Source organism: Pelophylax lessonae (genome assembly GCF_965119305.1).
Source record: "Pelophylax lessonae genome assembly, chromosome: 4".
Classification (NCBI taxonomy): domain Eukaryota; kingdom Metazoa; phylum Chordata; class Amphibia; order Anura; family Ranidae; genus Pelophylax; species Pelophylax lessonae.
Genome location: NC_138771.1, coordinates 124711634 through 124732053, shown reverse-complemented (window position 1 = coordinate 124732053; position 20420 = coordinate 124711634). Strand labels below are relative to the sequence as shown.

The window sequence follows — 20420 nt, the reverse complement described above, 5'->3', positions numbered from 1 at the left end:
CGTTGATCGACTCACAACAAGAAATGTACGCTTTTCACGTACGATGGTATATCTTGCTGGAAAATGACTTCCTCACCTTCACCATAGTAGGGATCACTGATCCACACAGACCTTTATCCCTCAGTACCTGGCTTTCAATAGCTATGCCATTAAAACCAGCGACTGTAAAGCATGATGGCAGATCAGCCCTTGGGACAACTGGTCTCCTCAGAGGAAGTCCCCAAGTGACGTTTACGGCCACCATGATGTTTAGAAGATCCACGCTCTTGATTCCTCGATTCCTTGATTCCAGGGTCTGCGGAAGCAGCCTTAGCCAAGGATGATACTGGCCTTACTGTTGCTCTTGGACACCTGCGGCATCTATCAAAGGACCCCCGTGACCCTGTCATGAACTTTCATATCCTTGTGTGGAGCCGAACCTGCTAAAGGAGCCACATGTAAGACTGTGCAAACAGAACTGTCTTGAAGGTGGATACCACCAAACTCAGAACCTGTATGCAAAAATGAGAGAGAGAACTATCTGTGTGACAGCAGCCGGTGAATCATGGCCTGTGGTCCCTGAAGGTTGTGCAGAGGAAGGACCACCCTGGTCAGAAATCGAATCAGACCTAAGTAAATCAATTCCCTGTACAGGGATAGGGGGGAACCTTAGGTAGTTCAGACATCACCTGAACATTTGCAGGAATTAAATCCACCCAAGGAGACTCAGAACCTAAAAAAAAAAAAAAAAAGGAAGAAGCTTTGTCCCCCTTTCTGGGTACCCCCAAAGAAACATTTCGCGGATCTCCTTGACGCTAACAAAAGTGGTCCCCGGGGCTGGAAATCAGCGAAGATGTCCCCCCACACAAATAATGGGTGAGGGCTGACCTTCGCGCTGAAGGAGTCTTGTCTGCTGGTCCGGGGAAGCTAGCTCTAGGCTTACCCGACCAAGGTTGCTCGGAACCTCCCAGGGAAGGTTTAAAAGATCCATTTCCCTTATTCTCCATCCCAGAAGCACAAAATAATTTTCTATAGGCTGAAAAGGAGGGCCCCTGTCTGTGGCAGAAGGTACTCTTCCCCCTGTGGTACCCTTAATGTCATCCAGGGTACCCCCAAACAAGAAATTGCCTTGAAAGGGCAAATCAATGAGAGCTTTCTTACAGGCTCGGCCTGCGGACCGATTCTTAAGCCATAGCACGCGCCTAATCACCACCGCTAAAAAGGAGCTGTATTCAAAGCTGCATCACAAATAAACTGCAGCCCATGGACCAACTGGTCCGCTAAATCAACATAAGCAACTGGGAACTGCTCACCCCCAGGCCTTGGCTCAAAAGCTTGGCCCATTCAGTTAGGGTCTGAGACACCAGGGCTGAGGCAAAGACTGGCCACAATGCCGAACCAGCCATAGTAAACATGGTGCATGGCACAGCCTCCACTTTCTTGTCAGCCGGGTCCTTAAAGGACGGAGATTACTATACTGGGATCATGGTTGCTTTATTCAACCTGGAAACAGGAGGGGCCACCACTGGTGGACTAGCCCACTTTAAAAGTGGCTCCTCAAAAGCGTAACGTACTACAAAATGTTTAGGGACCACAAAAGGGTAATTTTGGTTGTTCTCATTCCTTACAGGAAAAACTGCCAAAATAAGGCACATAAGGAAACAGCTTTGGAGTACGATGCGACTTGTGCATACCAAACGACACAACCACGTCCGTGGCTACATCAGGCGCATCCTCCATTTTTAAAGTCTTGCGCACTGCAGTGATAACTGCGTCTACCGCCGATTTTTAATTCACTGCTGCAACCATGGAGGAATCATCCTATCGAATGGATCAGATATTAAATCACCCTGGCCAGGTCGCGTCCACGGCGGCATCAAGCTCAGAATCAGATGAGACAGCCTGAGCAGGGGGAAGCGGGGGACGCTTTCTCCTGGGCCTTTTCCACCCAGGACACTAGGGACTGCAGGGCCGCCGTCAGTGCAACCATGGGAAGCTGGGGTTCCTGCCACCTCCATGGGGGTATCAGTTGGGGAGAGGTTACCCTGAGGCTCCATAAGGAAAAGGACCTTGCAGTACAAAAACAATCTTTTGGCACCACTAAAGGATCCCCTGAAGGCTCAGGGTACCTATTAGCAGAGGGAGATAACAGGGACCCCCAAAGACTCACCCTACCAACCAGAGGAGCGCAGAGAATTCAAACCCGGCATCATCATGGACACTATTCCTGTTCATATGTCCCGGGCACAGGAAGAGGAAACTAAGAACGCGTTTCTGCATCCCTACGAGGCTTCAGTTGTTTCCAGCATCTCCCAGACTAAAGCTGGGTACACACTATACAACTTTTGTTGTTCGATTTCCTTTAGATTTACATTTACTATGTAGTGCAAGGGCCTGCCTGATTGCATACAAATTAAAAGTGTTTAGATTTGACCTAATATATGATTTTGGTAAATCTAAAGGAAAAAAAATCTAAAGACAATTGGATAGTGTGTATGGCCCATAAGAGAAAACGGCCCCTGTGACATCATCCGGCTACACAAACATGGCCCCCAACCAGTGACCAGCCAGACTAAGGGAAAATGGCCACCATCAGCTACAAACACTGAAGCATGCTGCCATGCCCCCCCCCCCCCTGAAGATAGGACACACGTTTAGGGGATACTCTGCTGTGCACTCTGCACTGGGACCCCCCTGCACTATACCCACACTGCAAACAGCAGGGCATGCATCTAGGGGTTTCCTACACTTGGACCCCTCCAGACTACCAGGGCGGTACACACACTATCCCAGGACCCTTACAGAGTGGGGATAGCAGGGGAGACCCCAGGGGTCTCTGTTGAATTCTCTGCCCTAGGACCCCCACTAGACTAGATCCAGACGGGGGAATAGGAGTGGGGGGAAGCACAGCTCAGTAAGGGATTTAAGGATGGGAGAAACGTTTACACATCTACGCATGATATTAGGCTTGTAGCCAATGCAGTTTTGATGTGAAGATTTTTTCTTGCTAACAGAAAGACAACATTATTTATATCCTAATTTAATATTTTTGAAGTTGCAGATTGGAGGACTTGGTGTACTCCGGGGTATGGACCCCGTGTAGTGTCATGGTGGTCTGTCCTGCCATTTGGTCCTCATTGTTCGGCTCCGAACCCAGCACTGATCCACCCACCCTCTTCCTCACCGGACTGAGTGGGAATGATCAGAACCTCCAGTGCATGACCCCCGGACCTTCCTAGTATGCTATTCTGGGTAACGCCAAAACGATTGAGTTTTTAACCAAAGACGACTCTTTCAGATCGAATGACAAAAAAGACATGGTATGTGTATGGTGAAACATATTAAATGATATAAAGGAAAACAAATGCTAGGTAACAATTTTTTACCACAATGCATAATTAACACTTTGTCTGTATCCTGTTATAGAATATGGCAAAATAGTTATATATTTAAATTGGGACCACGGTCAAAAGACCCCTGAAGAAGAGCGACATCGAAACGCGTAGGGTCTTCAAAACCATACTTCAGGTTCCCCCATGTCAAAATGATCATTTGATCTAACTTCAAAAAAGAGTCGCCCATATTTTAATGCATTTTTATAATTGTGCAATTGTGTAAATTACCTGCTCTTTTGCCAATTTTTGTATACTTTATTCATATATATAAATAAATTATTTTCTTTTCCATACCTACCTGTGTCATTACCCGTTACAGTCCCAACCAGGGGGATCTTTTCCATGTGTATGCTTTTCATTAGCTAAAGGGATGAGGGTTTAAAACGACTCAGCACCTTTTCAAATCGATCCAACTTCCACACCCCTTTTTAAGGATGGGAGAAGGGAAACAGAAGGCAGGTCCGGCTGTCCTTGGAGGTTCCCCACGACCACCTCAAAGAAAACCACCAAAAGGGGAGTGGGGGGGACTGTACTTACCTTTCCATGGTGCGGGTGACGCTCCAGACAGAACTCCTCGCCACCGAAGTAGGGGAGCTGCCGGCCAAGGGACCGCTGTGACTTAGACCCAAGCACAGTCGTATGCGACCCTGTGAGACGTTTAACTTGTGGGCCAGCCTATATCCGTGAGGCTAGGTCGCGGCCAACCTAGCACGTAGCTGCTGTCTGCACGCACTCGCTGGCTGGGGGGACCTCTGGATCTAGATTATCCAGCCCATAGCCCAGCCCGGGAGTTGACTGTAGATCTCCCGAGAGAAAACAAAAAAGATGTAAGGAAGAAGAAAATTGCTAGGACCAGTGGTCCTAACCAGGAGCCTAGGTCCTTACTTCTGACTAGACAGATTAAAACTGATTACATAGAGCAAAGAGGGGGGATGATGGCCCATGGGCGTAGTCAGGTGTTTTTTTGTTCTGCCTAGTCCTACTCCTGGAGGAGGCAAAGTTACCCACTAGTTATGATTTATGGTGCGCTGCGTCCATCGAACGAAAGAGAAAATTATTTTTTGTGCGTCTTAAGTATTTCCAAATAATCGCATATACCCCAGCGTTTTTCCATTTCTTTTTTTTTTTTTTCCTTTTTTTAAAACATTAGTAGGTTAATAAAACACAACAAATCAAGTAAAACAATCACAAACATGATTGAGTAATGCATTGTGCCTAGTCCAGGCACCAGGATTGTCATTAGGATGGCGTCTGTGAGAATGTGCTAAAACCCCCCACAGTGCGATATGGGACCAGGCTATGTTCTTACAAAAGCCATGTACAGATGTGGTTTAACAATGTAGTACTATTATCAACCTAAACCACCTGTAGACTATGCACATATTCAGGACCCAAGATTTGGAAATCTAGCAAATATCTTTTACACAAAGAAAAACTTTTTTTTTTTTTTGGTTTTAAATTTTGCGTCTGTTTTATTACTTATTTTAGTAAGTTACCATCTCTACACTGTAAATTCTCAAATTGTATATTTTTAGATCAGATAAACCAGCATATATTTGCATGGTCTTCATCTAAATTAGTTAAATAAACCTATAAATAGAACTTGCATACTGGATTCCTGAGTTTTGGGACATTAATCTAGCAAACAGGAGGGTATATGAAATGAAAGCTTATGGGAAATTATGTTAGCATCATTTATAGATGTCACTGGACCTCAATAATAATTTGATATACTTCATAAATGCCTGTGCACAGAAAAAAAAAACCCTAAAAAGAAAACGCCTTTAATCTGGAACCAGAGTCCTAAATTCTCTGTAGTCTGGCAGTCATTGAAACCAGCCTGACTGCCAGGTTATAGGAGCTTTATAGTCTGACTCTGGACGGAAATCTAAACAAAACAGAGGTAGAGAGATTGACAGCCAGCAGCAATTGGCTAAAAAGTGGGAGAAGAGTAATAGAACTTTCCCAACCATTTGCCTTGCTTTTCCTATACTGTGCTCAAACACAGATAGTTCCATGTCTGCTAACGAGCCTTGGGCACCAAACTAGATGAAATTTAAAGTAATTTTATCAAACAAAAATCAGTTTTTTGATTTCCTTTTAAATTTGATTCTAGTGAAAAATTACTATTTTGCTTTTTGTCAAAAAGTTACACCTGTCAAATATTTAGGATACCCTTTGTTTTAAACAATTTTCATTTTGTAAAGAATAGCATGTTGGCCTTTATATTTTCTTCATGAATATAGTCCACACATGCAGACAACAGTGTTTCAGAATATTCTGATAGTGAAGAGGTGTTACTGAACACGGTATCTGATGACTGCATCTGAATTCTCTAGTGTAGACACCTTAAGTTAGGTCTTTAGGCCTATTAAATTTGGAAGGCACAGCCTCTTCAAGGTAACACCTACCTTGGCTAAATTAAAAATGTTCCTGAAAGCAGAACAAATCTCATTCTATATTATACACAAGCAGGAGACAATATATATTATGTTTATGTAAGGGCAGTACCAGTCAATGATTAGGATGGCCAACTGCAAAGTTATCCATTTTTCTTTGTAGATAAAACGATTCCTCAAATATAAAAAACATATTGAACATGAGGTATTTGCAACTCTATAGTGTCAAACCAATACCACATCACATCAGAAGATACCAGGTATTAAAACATATTCAGGATGATTCTTTAAAACTTACTTCTGATTACAAGATAGAACTATGTGAAAAAACCCAACTCATCTTGGCTAAATGTCCTATAAAACATCTACTGTCATAAACACATCTTGACAGCCTGTAAGGAAGGAAACAGATCCTAGCAGGGATGAGGTGGCCTTGGTAGAAACGTCTCCATGTGCTGCTTGCACATTTTAAGTCTGCCATTAGCCTGTCTCCAGCCTCCTTCCTGCCATCCACAATAAATGATCCAGAGGAAGCAGGTGTGAGATGAGAACCTCACAGAACTACAAGGAGAATGGGACAGAAAGGTCTGCTCACAAACATTATACAGTAGGTAGGAGCTGAAGCTCAAAAGGCAGATTTGCGGCTGGGTCTTTCCCAGATCATCTTCCTGCCCATCAGTGATATTGTGTAATGCTAGCAAACATTGAGGTAAATTGGTTGTGTAACCTTTTATTAAGGTGAGGTAAATGGAGCTGAAGTCTTCCTGAAGCTGAGGTAGGTAAGGTTGTGTAACGCTTTCTCACGGAGGAGGTAAGTAGTATCATGCTCATTCCCTCCTTTTCCCAATCTCTCCCTTGATAGAGAACAATTCTTCAGAGGGACCAGCTGGTGGAGGGTTCTGCTCCTGGGGTACCCCGGGAGGAAGTGGGACTCTGGGATGTCTGTGAAGTATTGCTGCTGCTCCCACTCCCTCCGCTTTGCCCGGTATACCCCGCAATTAAAGGAACAGGCTTCTGAGCATATAAAATTCCTACAAAAGAAACAGAGACCAGTTTAGGAAATTGTATATTTGTACAAGCAAGATGCATCATACAATGCATTGAAGAAGTAAAAATAAAGCCCCACAAAATGAGCAGTATAAGTTTTGCATTGTCAACAGTGAGGTAGGATTCAAAGTACGTTAGGAGACGCAATAAGATGATAGAAATGGCAGTAAAAAAAAAAAAAAATGTATACACAAAACAAAAAAGCTTAAACCACTTACTGACTGACTACCCACGGTACTTCTACTGCGGGAGGCTGGTACAGGCAGGCCTAATCATGCTCATGTATGGCAACCAACCTGCTGCGGGTTAAGGGTTTGTAGTGCAGCGCGACGCTTACGCGAACGCTGTTGCCACCAGACATAACTGACATCAGACACAGATCACACGATCACTAGGTCAACAAAGCTGTTCTGAACAAATTCAAATTCATTCATCACAGCTGTTTCCCTTATATTGTGGTTGGTCCACAGCCATCACATGGTATCTGGGCCAATCTCAGCACCATGTAATTAGCTGTAGCCAATTACAGGTCCCCAGTAATTACAGCTGTCGTGAATGTAACTTAATGAAGTTACAATAAATATAAATCCCTGATTACCCCCAAAGATTAGCACAGTGTTACCGTTAATGAATGTAAAAAATATATATTTTATTAATATATTTATTCTAACCTATTGTCACCAGTGTCCCTGACGACCACCACACCAGTCATATGACGCTGTACTGCACTAGTGACAGTATGTAAAAATAAAAATTGTGAAAAAATATATATATTTTTTTTAATTTCTTAATTTTCCAAAAAGTTGTGACAAAATTGCAGCTTCTAAAAACTTGTGATGCCTCTTACTAAATGCCTCAGACTGTCTACTTTCCAAAAAGGGGTAATTTGTACTGCCCTAACATTTAGGGCCTCAAGAAATTAGATCAGTACATCAGAATTGATCAATTCTCACATTTTTAAAGAAGAAATTTGATTTTATTGTATATATTTTATAACAAAGTAGAAAATATTTATTTTCAACATTTTTGGTCTTATTTTAGCTTATATCGCCAAAAAAAATTCAGTTGTGTTCAATTACCACCAACAAAAGCTATTTGAGTGAAAAAAAAAAAAAATTTAGTCTGCTTATAGTTTTGCATGAACACGCATTTGCCAATTAAAGTAGTGCAGTGCTGAATAGCAAAAAATGCCCTGGTCATGAAGGGAGTAAAACCTTTTGAAGCTCAAGTGGTTAATTTTTGTTTATAAAAAAAAAAAAACAAACAGGAAAAACGAACGTATTTCTAAATACTAGTTCTAGGAGTTAATTCTACAATAACTTATATTATTTTTCCACCCACATCCTATTATTAGGAATACTTATGTGCTGGGTATCTATGCAGAAAAAAATGAAAGCAATATGCCCTTGGAATAATTCAGTCCTCTGCCAATCATTTTCAAAGAGCTAAGGTTCTGGATAATTTCACATCACATGTAAACGCATATTTAAAAAAAATTGTGTGTATACCCTCAACCTGTGCACTCTGGATTTCACCAGTTTCAAAACCCAACAGTGTGTTATAGTGTATATCAAACCATATAAACAATACAAACTTGTGAAATTTGTGAAACAAAAATTATATGATAAAATTGAAATATTGTGTTTACAAATTTAGAGCAGCTGGCTGTGAAGCTAGCAAGCCTGAAATTGTGAAAAATACCAAACTAATAACCGCGTTCACATTGCTGATGAAACCTACACAACACATCACTTCCGCAATCTTGGAACGCAAAGTGGTGTCACTGCTATGCTAACAGGCTTGTTTTGATTTACAATATTGTAAGTGTTTAATAAGTGCGTGACCAATAATTTTGACTTGTCGTAAAATCCATTTCTCGGATGTTCATTGACAGCTCCTGAAATTCTTAACCATTGGGTTATACTGCCCCCTAAAGGAGTAGGACACGAAGCAGAAAAAAAGTCTAGCTACGCCTATGGGCTGTCCCAGGGGGTATAACGCTCTCCCCCTGCTATAGGTACTCAAGAAGCAGTGTCAGAAAAATTACAACTCCACAGAGCGGTGGGTGCTGTGTCCGTCAATCAGAGAAATGGATTTTATGGTAAGTCAAAAATCCCATTTTCTTTCGGTCATTGACAGACAGCTCCTGATCTTAACCATTGGGACGTCCCAAAGCAGTGTTAAACATGAGGGGTGGAAAAAGCGAAAAATAAATTCCCAAAGCTAAACAGCCAACGGAAGCTAAACCAAAACAACTGGAGCCCACCTGAAAAAAAAAAAACATCCTCAAAGAGGATCAGGTCCTCAACAGCAGCCTGTAAAACCTTGCGGGCCAAAAGAAGCATCCGCAGATGCAAACACATCCACTTTATAAAACTTTGTAAAGTGTGCACCGAGGACCAAGTGGCCGCCTTGTAAACCTGCATCACTGACGCCTGACGGAAGGCCTAGGTGGCACTATGTGCCCTAGTAGAGTGCGCCTTAACAGGGAAAGGAGGAACCTGACCCTTGATGTAATAGGCCTGAATCACTGTGTCTGATCCATCTTGAAATGGATGCAGAGTAAGCGGACAACCCTTTACGAGGTTCATCCATGAGCACAAATAGCGAGTTTGACTTTCTGACAGACTCAATAGCTGCCAGGTACACCCTAATTGCCAGGTACATCCTAATTGCCCGGACCACAGCCAAGGCATGCAAGGCAATTTCCCTCGGATGTTTTGGCCTGGGACACAGGGAAGGCAACACAATGTCTTCATTCAAATGAAAATCAGAGACAACCTTTAGAAGGAATTACAGACCGGAGCGAAGAACCACCTTCTCTGTGAATCACCAGGTAAGGTGAACGACAGGATAACGCCGCCAGTTCTGACACCCTGCACGCAGAGTTGATAACCACCAAAAAGGCCACCTTCTGGGACAGCGTAAGCAGGGGAATCTCCCAAAGATTCTCAAAGGGAGGCTTCTGGAGGGCCGAAAGCACCAAAGTGGGGTCCCAAGGCGGCAACGGAGACCACACTGAAGGAACCAAATGTCGAACACCCTAAAGAAAGGTACGCACCAGGGAGTGTGTGGCCAAAGATCGTTGCCACGTATGATGGTAGATCTTCCTAGAAGTAGATTTTCTAGCTTAACAGTGTAGGAATTACTGACTCAGATAAACCTCTATCCTTCAGCATCTGGCATTCAACAGCCAAGCCGTCATGGCCAGCAACTGTAAAGCAGGATGGAAGATCGGTCCTTGGGACAGCAGATCCTCCCTGAGAGGAAGCTTCCAATACCAAACCCGGCGAGGCCATTCCGGAGCCACTAAGATCACAGGAATCCCTTCTGCCTCAATCTTGCATAGAAGTCTTGACAGAAGCAGACAATACTGACCCCACAGGGCCACCAGCACGTCTGTGGCATCTGCCAGAGAATCCCATGACCGAGCCACAAACCTCTGCACCTTTCTATTAAGCTGATACGCCAAAAGAGCCACCTGGGGGTTACCCCACCAGAGACAACTAAGGAACACCTCCGGAAGAAGTGACCACTCCCCTTGGTCCAACGCCTGCCGACTGAGGTAATCCGCCTGCCAGTTTTCCACCCCAGGAATGTGTATAGTGGAAAGGACCGTTCTGCCCACCTTAGAATGCCGGCTACCTTCAGAGCCGCCAGGACACTTTTTGTGTCCCCTTGGTGAGTGACATAAGCCACGACCATGGCATTGTCAGATTGACTGCGCACCAGACATCCCTGAAAACGATCTGTCCAATAGTCCAGGCACAGTCTGATTGCGCGGCGTTCCAAGACCTTGATCGGTAGTCTGGGCTCTTCCAGTGCCCAGATCCCCTGAGCAGAAAGCTTGCCAACGAGGCCTCCCCAGCCGGACAGGCTGGCATCCGTGGTGAACACTGTCCAATACAAGGGGAAGAAAGATTTGCTCACCTGAAGCGCCGGAGAACAAAGCCACCACATCAGGAACTCCCATTCCCAGACTAAGCCGGATCATATTGTCAAGAGACTGCGGAGTCTTGTCCCATTTGGCCAGAATCTCCCTTTGCAGGGACCTCATATGGAACTGTGCAAATGGAACCGCTTCGAAGGTAGACACCATCAGGCCCAGCACCAGCATGCAAGTCCGGAGGGATGACCATCTGCTGGACAGCAGGAGATGAATCGCAGCCTGCAATTTCTGGAGTTTGTCCAGAGGAAGGAGCACGCTGTCTAAGGCAGAGTTAGGTCCAGATAGGCCAGCTTTGTGGACGAACAAGCGCAAACTTCTGAAAACTCAGAAGCCAGCCGAACTCCTGCAGAGTTCGTAATGTGATCTCCAGGTTTTCCACCAGAGCAGTAGGAGACCATCCAAGTAGCCCAGCACCACGATCCCCCATTGGCGTAACAAAGCTAGCACTGGGGCACTTTTGTGAAGACCCAAGGAGCAGAGGCGAGACCAAAGGGTAACGCCACAAACTGATAATGCTTCTCTCCCACAGCAAAGCGGAGAAAACCCTGGTGACCGACATATATTGAAATGTCAACAGAAGCAAGGAATTCCCCCTGACCCAGGGATGCAAACACCGTGCGAATGGACTGCATTCGGAACTTCTGCACCCACACAAAGCAGTTCAGCGCATTGAGGTCCAGGATTGGACGCACTTTGCCTTCCTTCCTGGGAACTGTAAACAGGTTTGAGTAAAAACCCTGAAAACGTTGCAAAGTCAGACAATCATCCCTTGAAGCAACAGGTATTGTACCCGCCCCAAACAGACCCTGCAAGCGGTCCGGGGACAGGCGCAAGTTAGAAGGAAAGAACCTTGCCAGGGGACAAGAGCGAAACCCGATCTTGAATGACTTTGTGGACCCACTTGTCTTGTATCAGGGAAGTCCACAGGTCCGCAAACCAGCGAAGATGGTCCCCCGTGAGACCTTTATTGCGGTCATCCAGGGTAGCTCCACACAGCTGATCTCCTTGAAAAGATATCAGTCAAGGCCTTTTTAGAAGTCTGGTCCGCAGACCAGCATTTGAGCAAACAGACACGCCAAAGGACCACTCCTGAAAAAGAAAGTTGCGCCACTAAGAAATCCAAAGATGCATCACAGAAACTGCAGCCCCTGGACCTGCTGGTCCGCCAGCTCAGCAAAGGCAGGGGGGAGCTGTTCTCGGCACAAAAGTTTAGCCCACTCGTTCAGAGTTTGCGACACCAGGCCAATAGTGAATACCAGCTTCAGTGCCGAACCAGTCAGAGTGTACATATTGTGGGCCACAGCCTCCGCCTTCCTGTTAGCCAGATCCTTCAAGGCTGGGAACTCCAACCGGAATTATGTTTGCCTTTTTTCAATCTGGAAACCTGTGGAAGTCCATTTCTTAAATCAGGGACTTCTCATAGGGGTGACGCTTAGTAAAGCGCTTAGAGACCCTAAGGGGACACTTTGGTCGTCCCCACTCTTTAGCAACAATTCTATCAAAATAGGCAGGAAAAGGAAACCCCTTTGCCGCTCTGGATGGCTTGTGAGTGCCAAAGAGAACTTGCGCCTCCGTCGCAGCTGCGTCTTCCATCTTCAAGGACTCACGCACAGATACAATCAGTGCTTCCACCAACGTCTTCTCGTGCGCGGTTGCGGACGTGGAGAAATCATCCTCACAATCAGAGGATTCCGGGCGCGTGGTTGCAGACCCAGCAGGGTGACCCATGTCTGCCGAATCAGATTCAGGATCTGATAAAACAGATGAGGCAGGGGCTTTTTGCTAGCCCGTCGCCTGAAGGATACCTCCACCCGGGACACAAAGGACTCCAGGACCGCCATCAGTGCATCGAAGGATGGTTGGGACCTGGAGGGCCCCGCAGCCTCAGAGGGGATCAGGTGGGGGGATGTGCTCTAAAGACTTCATGAGTCACCAAGGGAACCCTACAAAACAGGTGTAAAAACACTGCAAGGGACACCCCCACCGCGCTGGCAGCACTGCCTAGTCGCCAGGCAAGGAGCACCAAGCAATCCTCAGAAGAGCGGGAGAGAACCCCACCAGACTCGCCAACCAGCAGAAAAAAGCACCTGCATCAGCTAGGATAATCTGTACTGCACACGTGGAGTGCACAGGGCTCCACCGCCATGGCCGCAGCCATTTTCAATGGCAAACCACTGCAAAATGGCCGCCGGACTACACAAACATGGCTGCCGTGCATAGAAACACAGGCTACAACTAAATGGCCCTGCGTGGCACCACAAGGCTTCCAGGGACCCAAGAGGTACCCCTAGGCCTCAGGGACAGACCAGGGCAGGACAGTGGGCCCTGGAAGGAGCCCCCACCAGGTACAATCCCCCGCACCGCTATAGTCAGGTCGCCAGTGGCGCACACCCCCCCCCCCCCCCCCCCCCATCATCATAGTGCCCTGCCCCCAGGAGGGGGACCAGACCACTCACACAGCCCCAGCAAAAGTGGAGGAGGGGTAGGATGGGGGACAGATGAAAGGGAGGTGCCTGACAGGAAGGAGGGGAACCAGGGAGAAGACCGTCCCAAGGAGGGGCCCACTTCCAACCCCAAAACCCTCCAGGGGGAGACCGGGGGGGGGGGGGGGGCGCTACTCACCATACCAGGAACCGAGTGGACACCGTTTCAGACAGAACCGCTCACCATCAAAATGGGGGAGGGGGGGGCTGTCGGGCAGGAGGAAAGCTGTGACACGGGCCGAGACTAGGTCGTATGCGACCTCGTGAGGCGTTTAACTCTTAGGCCAGCCCCCATCCAGTGGGGCTATGTCGCGGCCGACCTAGCCCAGAGCTGAGGTCTGTGTGCGCGGTAGTTGTACGATATCACAGGAAAAAGAACAGGAGAAAAAAATCTCTAAAAAGAAAAAAATTGCAAGGATCAGAGATTTCAGCAAGGAACTAGGTCCTTATTCTTGACTAGGCAGAAAGAAAAAAAACTGAGTACCTATAGCAGGGAGAGGGAGTATACCCCCTGGGACTGCTCATAAGGGTAGCCAGACTGTCTGCCTAGTGTCCTACTCCTGTAGGGTGCAGTATAACCCAATGGTTAAGAATATCAGGAGCTGTGTGTCAATGAACGAAAGAGAAATTTTTTTTTAAATACTACACCATGAGGATCTTTAGGTCTTCCCCTTGATTGTATGTGGTATCTCAGATATCGCCTGGCTGGATTGGGGTGCGATCGTGGAACGGTTTTTCCAAATGAGGATCCATTCCCATTTATTACGCATCCTAATTTCTTGTGTCTGGTGAGTAGGGAGTGCATCTGATGGCGGTGGAAGAAAGCACAGCACACCTGTGTGTGTGTGAAAACACTTGAGAAGATTTTTTACATCACCATTTCTCACAGTTTGAAGCACATGGTGGTCATTTATGGACATTTTACACTGTTTTTATAGGTTGATTTCTGATGAGGAATTTATGGAAAAGGAAGCGCGGTTATTAATTTGGTATTTTTCACATGTAAATGCATACATTTGATTGTCATGTTGCCTAGCACCCGTGTTGTATAACATTATGTCCCATGTACGGGGGTTAGAACACTTTCTTTTGTACTACATCACCAAAACTCAAGCCATTCAGGTGCAACATTGCTTTTTTTGTTCAGTGGTCTCGTTTTAAAGAGCGCACCATTCACAGTGGTTCATTGCACATAAATGCACAGCCCTTCTGCAGTCGTGTAGCGGTGTCATTAATTCTTAAAAGCATCTCCATGCATCTTGCTAGCACACGCGTCAAAACGCATGGCAGCAACCTATCGGTTTTAGTGTAGCGTGATTTTTTAAAAAAGGTCAGGCAACCTGATTGGATACTGATTGTGTATGATCCCTCTATGAGCAACATATTGTATATCTGTAAGTTCTGAATTCCTTAACTGCATTAAAAAAATAAATAAGGATCAAGCACTTTTGCGTGAGCTGCACAGAACTCGTAAAAGCGTGCTCCATTCCACCTGCATTGATATGAACTGAGCCATATATGCATCTCTGCAGATGTACTCTAATGATCCATTTACTGAACCATATACTATTTAAAGGCTTTGATGTACAATAAAACCTTGGATTAAGAGTAACTTGGTCTGAGAGTGTTTTGCAAGACAAATTTTTTTTCCATAAATCTTGACTCGATAAACAAGCAATGTGTCTTGATAGAAGGGTAGCGTCATGTCAACAACTGTGTATATGAGAAAATAGGTGCCTCCAAGTGTAGCAATAGGGTTACATTTATTGAAGGTACAACATTTAGCAACTCACATGGTTGATGATTTAACCCGGCACATCCAAATATGCAGACATTCGGGGTAAAGCTGTCCACATAGACCATCCTCAGCACCGCCATGAATGTCATCCCTTCCACACTGTGCTCCACCAGCACTTCAAGCTTCGTTTTCATTTCACTCTACTGCAGGGTAGTATTTCCTGGTCACGATTGCAGACTGACAGCGGTGACAGTCGGCATTTGAGGACAGTCTATGTGGACAGCTTTACCCTGGATGCCTACATACTTAGATGTGCCTCTCTTAATCATCAACCATATGAGCTGATAAATGTTGTACTTTAATTAAATGTAACCATATTGCTATACTTATTGGTTCCTTTCTTCACTTTTATACTCTGTAGCTCCTGCTGGATTCCCTTGTAGAGGCTGACATTTGTGGATGGTTACACTGCTATAATCTTTTTTTATATGGACTATAAACTGAAGGACTTATGATTAATGGTTGTGGAACGAATCATCTGAGTTTCCATTATTTCTTATGGGGAAATTCACTTTGATATACGAGCGCTTTGGATTAAAAGCGTGTTTTCAGAACGAATTATGCTTGCAATCGAAGGTTTTACTGTATATGATTATACCGTTACAGAAACCCAGCTGTCTCATAAGAGGCAATTATGTGTTCTCTTGCACACTACGTGTTCTTGTATCAGCTAAGGTTACAGTCCTATGTTATCATAAGAATCCCAAATGGTTTTTTTTTATGCTAAATGTGCCTAAGGAATCCAATTACAAAACCTCCTAAAAAAAGCAATTATGTCATCACAAACTGTCCCAAAGCTTATGAATAGTATTGGGTTATGGAAATGATCCTCCCTTTATGTGCAAATTTCTCATGTCTGAAGAAGCACTGAAGATAAAATCTCTGCATGCCTGACAGAGTCCTGTGTAGCCCTCAACCGTTGCACCTTACCGCTGTTGATGTAATTTTAATAAACGTTTCGAAGTTATCTTGAAGATCCATGGTGTGCTGGCAATCTGTGCTTTCACTGCATGTATTTAGGGTGCAGAGACAGTGGGCAATTTTAGACAATCAAGGGTAGGACTTGGACAGGGTTATGTGCATGGCTTTATTGGGAGTAACCTTGAATTTGATGAAAGCTCCTCGTGTACAAAAGGAGTTCACATTATTCATTTTATGTACCAGAAAAAAAAAATTAATTTTCCCTCATTTAGTGGTACCAGTGCTACCGCCTTTAATGACTGGGCAGCACTGGTGGGGGCGCGGGGGGGGGGGGGGGGAGAGAGCATCCAGCTACTGATTTGCAATGTGCTGCCAATCAAGAAGGGGAATGGCTAGGTGGGGAGAGATTGCAGAAAGCTAATGCACCACCCACTCCATGATTACACAAGCATTGCCTGGGAAGAACTACCAGGTCACTAGATACATTACACTTGGACAGGATGCAGCAGTGACCAGTTATCTAAACAGAAAATTGAGGCCTAGAAGCAGATTTAGGTTCACGGACGCAATTTTTTGCTAAAAACAAAGGAAAAGAAATACAAGTTTTACTATACATGCCCCATGCAGCCCTGTATTATTTTGTGTTGTCTGGAGTTCTGTTAATACACAGTACGGAAAACGTTATCTGTAATTAAATGAAACCTGACTTAAAGGAAACATGCTGACCGACCTGCTTCAATGCCTTGACTCACTAATCAACAAGTATGCAGATAAGGACTTTAGTTTTTGCTGACATTTCAAATTTGCATACTAGTTCTGGACTGGTGGTTAAAAACTAGCATTTTCTAAAGGGTGGTAGAATGGAGGTATGCATGGCCCTAATACTTTAACAGTTAAAATCACTGAGCACAAGCAAGTAAGCAGATGAGGAATTCTGACTTGCCTTATCTGCTTAATTGTTCTAAATCTGTACACGGAAGCAAACAAATAGGTAAAGTAGGGGGTCAGCAATGGCAGCCACCATTATTTCTTCTGTAATAGACTTATTTTATGCTAGGCACCTAAAGACCTTATGCAGCACAATCAAAGAAAGTGGAGTTACAACCAATGTTATATTTTACCGCTATGCTATTATTTCAATTCCTTCATCCAGGTTTTAGGCTTGCAAGTACAAAAAATATAAAAAAGTACCCCATTTTTATACTGCCCCCCACCCCACAATAGGCTGCTCATTACCTGTGTACATAGTGCCATTAATTTCAATGGACATGTTGATACTGCCAGAGCCCAGATTGAGAGCCATGTCCTGCCGATCCTGAGTTGCTGAAAAAGTAAGAGGCATCAGTACATTAATAAATGGCGTGATGTGAAAGGCAGACTCGTACAGAGTGTTTATATATGCTTGATAACATCCACAAACTTGCATCATAGTTAGGGTTACCTTCCATGGGAGATGCCTCCACTGACTCCTTTTATCTGAAAATCTTAGCTGCACAGGTGTCATACTAAACCAATTGCTTCAATATGCTCAGATACTAACCAGGAAAAGGTATGCAGGCTACACTTGCTGCATGCTTAAAGTGTCAAACCCAGATTATGAAAAACTCTCATTATATGCTATATAACAGTGTGCATATTCACAAAGCCACTAAAGCATTTGTGTAGAGTGAAATACCCGGTTGATCCTGCCTTCAGCTTTCTCTCCCATCTTCTCTGTGTGCTCAACTGCAGCCTTAGATTGCTTACACCAGCTGGTGTCCTCTACTGAGCATGCTCCAGTTTCAGTTCCCTTCTAACATATTTGTTTGTTTTTTAATCTGTTCAGCCCATGTGACTATAGTCATGCATGTGGTTGTATATGCAGTGGTAAATTACACTCCCTCTCCCTCCTTCTCCATGTTGTCCTATTGCTAAACGCAGCGGGGTTGGAATATAGTATGCGTATTGATTACATTCACTAAAACTCACAAAACGCTTAGCTTTACTATAGATCAGTATTAAATATATCCAATGTAATTGCTAAAACTAAAGTAAAACATTCACTAAAACTCACAAAACGCTTAGCTTTACTATAGATCAGTATTAAATATATCCAATGTAATTGCTAATAACTGTAAAATAAAAATAAAAAAAAGCCTTGGATGCAGACTGAACAAACTGAAAGCTAGTGTCAATCATCTTTTACTCCACCTACACCATAATACACAAAAAAAAACATTTGATGTTCAATAAAGTTTTTGGGAGCTGTAAAAGTTATTTGATATTCATAACGTAATTTAAATTGCTCCTTTGAATTTTTTTTTTTTTTTGCCATGTGACTGGCCCAGCACCAATCAGGGCTAATCAAGCACAGACTCCCACTGTAGAAAGTATACATCAGCAGAGTAATAGAAGCCCCTCAAGAATCTTTACCTTCAGATGCTTAAGAACGGGGAAAGATCATGTATCCACATAACAGCGCTGCAGGAATAATGGTACTTGGAGAATATAAAAAAAATAAAGTGGCATGATATATATGATTTATGTCAACACTTCTCGGTTTAGTATCAGTTTAATTTAGGTCAGTGTCTCAAAAAGTACTGAAGTCCTACATCTTCCGCTTCTTGGTCAAACAGTTTAGATAGATGGTTCTCCACCAGAGTGGTTGTGAAAGTCACATTCTCTGTCTTTTTAAATAGACCCCATTGTGAATTTTACAGAGGGGAAAAACTGAATGTTAAAAGAAAAGTATAGAATTTATTAGGAAAAACAAAATGCTAATTAGGTGGATTCAGCATTGGTCCGATGCTGCACCTGTCCCCTGCCAGCTCGAAGACCAAGAACTGAGCAATAAAACACTGCTAATTGCTCAGCTCTTGGTCTTCAGCTTGGAGAGAGCTGGTGACTATCAATCACTGGCCCTCTGCCCCTCCAAGCACTCACTAGAGCGCTGGGCAGTGGAGGGGGGCGGAAGCGGCTGGCTCAGGCTCTCAGCAGCACTGTGAGAGGCTGAACCAGCTGCCAGTCCAGAAATCTGGGTGGATGCTGAACATATGGTCGGGATCCTTTAAGAGCCTGGAACGGCTCTGTGACATGAGCAGGTTTCTAGCCCGCTGTCTGCTGAAAATGGGTCATGGGAGAGCAGAACAGACTGCGCACTCCTGTGATCCATAGGAGAAGTATAGCCAAAAAAGCTTTGTCCATACTTCTTTAGGAGGAGAGTCTTTTAAATACTTGCACATAATTTTACTTACTCCATGAGGAGTTAGACAAGGTGAAAAGTATTGCGATTAACAAAAAGGTGACCACAAACCCACTCCACATAGTGCCAGCATACGTTGGTGTCAATGTCAGCCACACATTTATGAAGATCCGCCATAAACTGGCCTTTTATTCCAAGCTCATATCAAATATTTTTGAAAATCTGGCAATATGCCAAGGAGTTCTTGGTTTATTATAATGCATGAGATCGTGAATTACTTACCCTTCCCATTAATCTTAAGTTTCATAGGTATCTGTCGTGCCATGCTTAAAAGATTGTGTTGGAGGGCTTGCTGCATGAGCCTTTGTTGCTCTTCCATTGGTGTACGTGCTATTCGCTTCTCAAGGGGCTCGCCTGTCTCCAGCCTTTCCTTTAGCTGCTCTACTTGAGCAGATCGCAGTCCTGTAGGGGTATGCTGTGCACTTATAGGCCCAGCAGCTACTGCCATCCGATTAGGTAACATGCCTGCAGGACTGTCACCTATAACAAAAACGTATTAAGGTTAGCACAGCTGGCCATGTAAAGCTTGAAGTTCTGGGACATAGTTCAAAAAAGCAAGGTAGGAAGATAGTGATTTGAACTGCCAGTTAAGATAAGTTATTGAACCCATAAAAATGTAGGCCAGGAATTTAAAAGCGGGGGGAGGGGCCGTGGGGGCGTATACAAGTACAATTTTTTGTTGGTACTCTAGGAGAGGCTGTTGCCGCTCATCGTACAACCCCTAACTACTTATTCATTCTTAACACCAAAGTAAAACTCCAGCCAAAACTTTTTGTATTTTTAAATAAAGTGTAAAACCGAAATTTTCATTTTTTTGGTGTGTCTGCTGAAGATTTTACTCTCCATGTCCCGAAGCCAGTGGTAACCAAGTCAACAGAACCCTATAATACACTAGTATACGACATTTTCTTGGTAATACATAGAGAAAGGGAATTCTCATTTTCCAGTGACAATGGTTACTAGGGCATAAAAGGGTGGTGATATTGTGCCAAAGTTCATTGTTACAGTTTATATTTACTTTAAAGGATAGCTGTACTTCCATCTAAATAACTCAATATACAACTAGCTGATCTACAACTACACAATGTGTTCCCCAAAAAGCAGCAGAAAAAAAAAAAAAACCTGATCCTAATCATTTTTCTCTAAGAAAAAAAAAAATCACCTTTTTATTGTAGGTTAAAAATTTCAGGATGACTGTTTAAGACTGA

At 44.1% G+C, this 20420-nt stretch overlaps 1 protein-coding gene across 1 annotated transcript in view; it reads right to left on the bottom strand.

Annotated features, from left to right (window-relative positions):
- Positions 1–5432: 5432 nt before the first annotated feature.
- The window catches only part of ARID3B (AT-rich interaction domain 3B), a 165887-nt gene continuing 150899 nt past the window's right edge, over positions 5433–20420 (bottom strand). Inside the window, exons 7-9 of the mRNA XM_082252835.1 lie at positions 19435–19692; positions 17208–17294; positions 5433–6804 (exon numbers count right to left, since the gene is read on the bottom strand). Of these exons, the coding sequence (XP_082108961.1) occupies positions 6647–6804; positions 17208–17294; positions 19435–19692 (503 nt within the window). The 3' untranslated portion in view covers positions 5433–6646. The remainder of the gene's footprint in view (positions 6805–17207; positions 17295–19434; positions 19693–20420) is intronic.